We start from the raw sequence: 8,401 nt of genomic DNA on the forward strand, positions 1-8,401 counted from the left end.
TGGGTATGCTTTGGCCAGGTTGTGTACATGTATATATAGATGGAGAGGAGTGGTAAGCAGTCACTATCCTATGTTACTTCTTTGTACCTAATGGTAATGATCCAGTAAGCAAAAGCCTTTTCCAGTGAATAAAAAACTCATAAGACTGCGTCCAGGCAACTTCGAGTAAGATAAATTTATATACTCACAAATAAGAACCCAAATGGTGCAAGCAAGATTTCTCTGAACTGGTCTAAGAGGATAAATGCCGAGAGGAAAAAAAACATCTAAAACGGAATTACTTGCCAACAGTAAAGACGAACATGGAAAAGACATATGATTTTGCGACGTCCATGGACTTTTTGGCAATTTATGGGGGTTCGTACTATCTTCCTTGCTTTCTCGCAGTGTCTAGACAGTGTGACTAGTATATTTTTTGGGGAGATGATATTTTCACCCCTGCATTTATAACGTGATTTGACATAAAGTTTTTTTTTTTTTTTGGATAAGTAAGCTGGTTAGGCAGGACCCCCACCAGATATCATTTAAATAAAATGGAGATCAACATTTTAGGGGGGATCAAAGGCCAACAGTATGGGAACAAGCTCCCACTTACACCACCAGCACCAAATCTGAAGAAAAATACACAGACTGGTCACAATACAGGAATACAAATCATCGGAGATAAACCCGGGCATATTTTACTTCGTTACAGTCTTCCTCAATGAGGTGAAGGAGCTGGGCCGTAGAGTGCTCCACCGGTATGTCTAGCCCCTTGAATGGGTAGCTTGATTTCGATAGCAGATCAGCGGGACTGTTTCCCTCCCTCCAAGAGTGAGTGATTTTCCAGGATACGAAGCCTTCCAGAGTAGTGAATATGTCTGAAACTAGGTTCCAGCAGTTCCACGGAGTGCTTGCTTGCTTTCTTGCTTCAAGTTGCCCACATTTATGTCAAATCACATTATAAGGGGGTGTGCACGTACTGCAGGGGGTTGAAAATATCATCACCCTTTCTTTTACTGAAAGTATTTTCCTTTTGCTAGCAGCCCTCATGGCGAAAATAACTTTGATTATTTCTCTTTTTTTTTTTTTGATCGGTAAGCTAGGGTTAGGCAGACCCTACCAGAAATATATATAGTAAAAACGAAATATACAAGTAGGGAGCCCAAGCTTTGATTATTTCTCTTTAATAAAAGGCTGTTGATATTTCATGCCCCTTGCTTTAGTATCTTTCACCCACCTATCAATTTTGATTCATTGCAAGGATTTGTGGGACCCGATCCCGCGAGAGGGGCGGCGCGACCCGCCACACACTCTTGGTCTCTCGTACCCACGCGATTGGCGCGTATATTTTTATTATTGATTTAATTCGTCATTTCCGTGAACTTGGGATCACTAAAGCAATCCGAACTTCACGCAAAAAAGAATGACAGAGTCGTCACCTAGATAAGAGATCTAAGACCCGTAAATGATCAGAAATCTAGATTCGCTACCTGATTACGAGAATGGAAGGTATGGGGAATTACCACCACAAGCATCATTCTTGCCCGATAATCCGGTCTTCAATTCCAAAAGTTAACTCTCTTGAATTTCTTTGAAATGGCTCATTCAACTCTTCATTAATATGCGAACTATGTGACATGCATCCTAAAATCTAATTTCAATGTAATCCCTAATGTGTATCTTGATTTTCTTAATTTGTTTGGATTCAATTTAAGTGAATATTCTCCTAAAATTTTAACTTGAGGGAAATCCTATATATTTTAATTAATTTAGTTAAGAATTTAGAAAAAAACTAATATATAAAATCCCACCATTTGTCATGGGCCGACTCGTGCTCGGTATGCCATTCAAAGCATCCAAAACTGCCTACGTATCCAAGCCTCACTGGAATTAGAGTCGATCGTAGTTCAATGTAGATGCTAAGCTATATGCCTAGACACCAATCTAGACTGGAAGGACTGTTTCAACAGTTTAAGAGAGATTATTTAGTTCAAGTTGAGTAGATTTTATTATCCTAGGACTCTATCTAAGATGCTATATGGTCATATCTAAGTGCAAGACATCCCTTAGACTAATGCAGGTGAACCTACATCCTAGGTAACTAGGATTGTCCTATGGGAAAATGGGTAACTAGTGTAACTAGATCTATGACTCAATTGCTAATAATATCAATCGGTCGTGATGAGGCTGAACTCCCTAACTCTAGGACACCCTAAAACTTAGGACACAATGCGACGTAAGTGTTCCTAATTGGGGCTCTAAAGGTTCTTACGATGGAGACCGCAATCCAACGGTTCCGAAAGACATGGGGTAAATTGATTCAATTTGTTGAAGTTAATGATTTTCAGTTCCTTAAAGGTTTTCGAATACTAAAATCTAAGGAATACCAATGGCTCTAATATTGGCAAGTTTCCGCCTTGAGTTGCATCCATGGAAGGGAATCGTGCTTTCCACCCTTAAATAATTTAGCACGTAACTTATAGTATGTTATTGCCTAGCATATTTCTCAGGATTTTCGTGGACAATGGACCTCGGAGCCAGTAACATACTATAATTTAAATACATAAATCATTGAGGATTGATCGCAATTAGGATACGATTATGAATGCAATCTTGGCGGTTAAACTATCTTACCCAGGCCATTTTACAAAGGAAATCTATGACCCCTAAGGTTTATGTTTCAATGGCTTAAGAAATGAATACATGATATAAAATCAAAGTTTGCTGAAAGTTTTCATGATGTTTATGATTAATTTCGATTTTTAAGAGATTTTATCAATTTCAAACCAAGTGGGTGATTTTACAACGCAACCGATTGCAAATGAATTTCAAACAAATTGAAATTTATACAGTAATATGATATAGATGAATATAGCTTACTAAGAAAAGTTCATGGATTCTTATGATAATTTACTATTAATATCTGATTTAATAATATTGAGACCAGATTGTTTGAATTACAAAGACACCCTTAGCAATCAAACTCCAAATAAATTAAAAATTTTAAATTAATAAGGAATGAATGAATATAGCCTACTGTGAAAATATCATGAATTTGGAATATGATTTAGTATCAATTTCTGATTTTTTAAAGATTCAAGTCAGATCATGGATTTACACAGTATCTTATAATAGATCTAGTTCAAATAATTTTACATTTTTACAGTAGTTTCATCTTGACAAGGGAAGATTACGATGACATTTTCATGAATTTTAGAGGTGATTTACTATTAATATTTGATCTCACAAAATTAGACTATTTCGGAAGAAAAATCACAAACACATGATTTCTAACATCCTAAAATGATGGAAAAATCACATATGATATAAAATGTATTGTACGATTTTCTACCAAAATTTTAGAATCTAAAAATTATAATTTCTCCATAAAATTGAGTTTAAAAGGAAAAAAGACCAATATGCTTTCTTGTAATCAAAATCCATTTATTATGAATAAATCAAAAATTATATCAAAAAATTGTAAAAACCTTTGAAATTTTTTGTCTAATGTTCCAGTAACCTAAGTTACTGGTTTGTAAAGAAAAGTTTTAAAAATTACTTAATTTGATACAAAAAGATTTATGGCACGCAAAACGGAGCATTGCTTAGAAAACAATAAAGAAAATATTTTTTCAAAATTTTCTTTCATGAAAAATTCAATTTATAATTAAACTTAAACGTTGGAAATTTTCATTAATTTTCAAAATCATTTGATATTCATTAAAAATAGGCTAAATTTAAAATAATTTAAATTCGGACTAATTAAATTCGAAAAAATATGAAAATTTTTGGGTGAACTAAAAATCCTAAAAATCCATTGGAAATAAAATTTCACGAAGTTTGGATTTAATTTGATATACTCTTGGTTTCATTAATCTGGAAATAACCATTTTCGGGGTTATTTTTCGAGAAATAGAACTAAAGATGAAACGATCAAACCGTGGCTGAAAATTAAGTTTCCAGTGGTTTTATTTTATTTTATATTTAACTTAAAAATATCAGTTTTTTAAAAAATCCATGTTTTCAAACACTTGCTTTGAAAACCCAATTCAAATCCATATTGAATAAAGAATGAAAGAAAATCATTATTAAATGGAGAAAAATTAATTTTCCCATAAAATTCTGGCTTTTGAAAACTTATTATTTATTTTATAATATACTGAAATTTCATTGAAAAATTCATTGATTTAAACCATATACGAAAATAAAAACTTTAGCATACTTTTTTACTTTTGATATTACAAAGATGAAGGAACCTACCGTTGATCGCGCTCCTTGTCTCTAGGGTGCGTAGATCCGAGGTATATGTTTTTCGTACCCTTTTATACGCTCTAGAAACCCTAAAGAATCATAAACCAGCCTCCAATATGTTGAATGTATTAAATATGTGAAAGTACTTTGTGAAGAACCAAGTGGAAGAGATGAACACCAAAGCAACAAAAGAGAGGAATGAATTCCAAGGAGGAAGAGAGAGATGGATCAATTTTCTAGAGAAATGCCAAAGGTTGTGCTTGCTTTGTTTTTATAGAAAAAGTTAGGGTTAGATTGGATTTGGAAGTTTTTATAGAAATGCCAATGTGAGGACCCCTACCTTTAGTTAGTTTTCAATTTGTGCTTTGACTTTCTCTTTCTTTGATTTTCATATTGAACTTATTTCTAAACCTTATTTCTTGCAAGCTAAGCAATGCTAAATTACACAATGGAGATCCTTCAAAATCAATATAGAAGCCTTCTCACATAGGAAACTGGCTTTTATGAATGATTTTCGTCCAAAAAGGATTGTTCGAAGTTTTAGCTCATGTTTGACCTATTTAGAGGCTGATTCAGGAAAAGTCATAAACTAGAAAGTTGTAGATATTTTCGAGACGTTCAAAACAAGTATAATCGTAAACTTGTTGAACGAGAAGGTAAAACGTTATGACCATTTTAATAACCTGATCATACAAGCCCTTTCTAATTATAACTCTTCATTTCTTTATTATTTTTTCAAAACAAATATGATGTCACTAACCACCTCATCCCATGTTGGACGTTTTTGCATGTGGCCTCCTCATATGGGGCGCCCACTTATGTGGCCGACCCACACGAGTGGGTCTACATGGACCCCCACCTTGTGGGCGCCTAATGGGCCTTATGACATGTATTTTGGGTTTTTTTTTAATAAAAATTCAATAAAATCCTTTAAATTCAAAATTTTTATTGATGAACCCAACCCAGATGACATTTATGGTGCACCCTCGACATATTGTCAAACCATCCCCTTTAAGAAAAATAATTTTGCGGACCGAAATGCCCCTATTTGATGAGTACACCTCAAAAAGTGACCAAAATGCCCTCGAACGAGATTGCCTTCGAAAAAGGAAAGTAAAAAATAGAAAGTCTTGAAGGAAACTTTCAAAAATAGAAAGTTTTGAAAATCACTTTATTCGGTGGACGACATCAAACAGGACCATTTGGCATTGCCCGAAAATGCCCAAAACGCCCTCCACACTCAAAATTTCCAAATCAAGCGAAACCCGGAGAGGTCTAAATTTAGCAGGTTTTTCAAAATTAATAGAATCACTCAAGATTTTTTAGACACAACCCGGGGGTCAAATAAAACACATTGGAAATGACCAAATCACCCATGTGGTGTAAAAATTGATAAAATTAGGGAAAACCCTGAGAAATTCAAAAAATAGCAGGTTTTCTTACTTGATTGGAAACTTGAATTCTTATCTTCCGGAGACTAATGAAACCCCCTAGAGACTTTCGTGATTGTTAATCAACTTCAAAACACCTAAAATGAGGTGAAATTCACCATAAAATGTAAGAATGCCTAACCTAATGCAGATGACTGACACAGACCAAACAAACCTTTCGCTTTTTAAAGCGTAGCAAAATGGGGGTGTCTACAGGATTATATGAGGGCCCCATTTTTTTGTCAGACGTGTGAGTTGCCGGTGTCACCACCTTGAATTGTACATTGGGCAAACCTCCAGAAATAAAATATTATTTGTCTAATACAGTTCTTAAGTTGTATTTCGTTTTATAGAGTATATTTCTAGGCTGTGAATAGAAAGGCTATTCTGGTCCAATGACTAAGAGTTGACAATAGTGGTTTGTGCTTTGAAAATTTAGAGGCATTACCATTATGGAGAGACATGTGAAGTATTTATGGATCATAAGACCTTGAAATATATTTTTACGCAGGAGTTGAACATGAGGTAAAGGTGTAGTTAGTGCCCTAAAACCAGTGTACTTTGTCGATATGTCAATAAGAAGTTATATTTCATGCATTTATGAGTATTAAATAATTGAATATGTGAGATGTGCTTATTGTTTTGACACATATTTGGATTAATTGCTTGGAAATGGGTAATACCCGGTCCTAAGTAATTTCTTTTATATAGTTGTCCTTATCAAATTAACTTATGGCTAGCTTTTTTTTTTTATGGGTGTCATTACCAAAAATCAAGCTTATGATTAATTGCTTGGAAATGGGTGCCATTATCAAAATAAAGCTTGTGAATTTTTTGTTGAAATGGGTGTCTTTATCAGTTAAATGGGTGGGCGATTTTGTTGGAAATTAATCTTGACCACTAGATCTTGATCATCTATCAACTTGACTTTCTTGGGACTTAAGTTACTTGACTTTCTTGGTACTCAAGTTATCTACTTCATTGGAAGCTTAAAAGACAAGTCTTGACCACTTTGGAATTATGTAATGCTTTATTTTTCATGTGATAGTGTGTTAGTTGTGCTTGAGAAAGCTAATAGTAATTAAGAAAAGTTAATTTCGGATTTGTAAGGTCGGCTAAGTTTTAGTCCATGTATCTTCTTCGTATGTAAGTTTTTTTAGTGAAATTTGAAGGGTTTTGAGTAGTACAACAACTTGGGTTACTTTCTTTGTGTGTTTGCCATCAAGAGAACAATCTTCTTCTCTTGAAACTCATCTTCTCCCTCCAACCTCGTTGGTTTCATTCCAACGAAGTGGTATCAAAGCATAGGTTGAATGTTGATCATGGCTTCCAATATGTTAAAACCTCAACTTCGTCGATTCAATGGAAATAACTACAACCAATGGAGCATTCAAATGAAGGTTTTGTATGGATCTCAAGATCTATGGGATATTATTGAGAATGACGTTGAAGAACCGGAGGATCAAGCAGCTCTCACTCCACAACAACTCAATGAGTTGAAGGACAATCGAAAGAAGGAGAAGAAGGCTTTATTTTTTATCTATCAAGCGGTGGATGAAGTCATCTCTGAACGAATTTCATCGGTGACTTCGGCAAAAGAAGCATGGGATACACTCTATACATCATACAAAGGAGAAGACAAAGTAAAGTTGGTAAGATTACAAACCCTTAGATGTGAGTTTGACGCATTAAGGATGAAGGATTCAGAATCGGTTGAAGATTTTTACAATTGTATTATTTCTCTTGTGAATCAATTGAGAGTAAATGGTAAAGATATTCAAGATCGAAGGATTGTTGAAAAAATGCTTAGAAGTTTGACTCGAAAATTTGAGTATATTGTTGTTGCAATTGAAGAATCAAAGGATTTAGCTACTATATCCTTAGAAAGTTTGTTGGGATCGCTCCAATCCTATGAACTACGAATGAAGCAATTTGATTCTTCTCCTCTAGAACAAGCTTTTCAAACTCAAGTCTCTTTTAGGAGAGGCTCTAGAGGAAGAGGAAGAGGAAGATGAAGGAATTCTTTTTGTAAAAGAGGGAGAAATGGTGGAGAAAGAAATCAAGAATATGAAAAAGATGAAGGTGTGTAAGCCCAAGGGTTCCCATGGGTTTAATGATTCACCTTTACCTTGTTGTTTTGATGCTAGCAAACTCAAATTGATTAGTCTTTATGGACTAATGTGTTGCTTTGTAGTGTTGTACCTTAGACAGAAACTTTACATGTCATATTGCCATTACACAACACATGACAACACATGGCTTGCGGATCAACATGCACAATGAACCAAAGAGCTTGTACACACATTGGAGACATCATCCTTGGAAGATGTTCAAGTCAAGAGCTCAACTCAAAGATCCCACAAGCATGCCTAGCCAGTGCCAGAAGAAGCTTGGAGATGAAACAGCATTGGTGACCACCTCATATACCATTGAAGATGTTCAAAGAATGAAGGAAGTCACAAAGCCCAAAGAAACTTGAAGAGTTCTCTCTCAAGTCAAAGATGTCCAAGAAAGTGCTAAGGAGCCAAGACAATCCAAGAATACTCAAGGTTCCATTTTTTTAAGATTGTATTGGAGTCCTCTTGTAAAATGTATTTGCACTTTCAAAAGGTTTTGAAAATGGTTTACATAAAAAAATTTAACATATTTGAAAACCATCTACACTCTAAAAAATGCATTTGAAAACCTTGGACAAAAGCCCAAAGACCATGGCCCAAAGCCCTAGAACTTAAACAAGA

General features: G+C 34.7%; 1 protein-coding gene across 1 annotated transcript; it reads left to right on the plus strand.

Moving 5' to 3' along the window:
• The first annotated feature begins 6,985 nt into the window (after positions 1-6,985).
• Positions 6,986-7,678, plus strand: LOC143878927 (uncharacterized). Its single transcript, XM_077381144.1, has one exon. It carries the CDS (start codon positions 6,986-6,988, stop codon positions 7,676-7,678), a length of 693 nt encoding a protein of 230 aa, XP_077237259.1.
• Positions 7,679-8,401: the final 723 nt, after the last annotated feature.

The sequence above is a fragment of the Tasmannia lanceolata genome, unplaced genomic scaffold (genome assembly GCF_043159265.1).
Source record: "Tasmannia lanceolata isolate RefF3 unplaced genomic scaffold, GAP_Taslan_0.1 ptg000006l, whole genome shotgun sequence".
NCBI classification, from domain to species: Eukaryota; Viridiplantae; Streptophyta; class Magnoliopsida; order Canellales; family Winteraceae; genus Tasmannia; species Tasmannia lanceolata.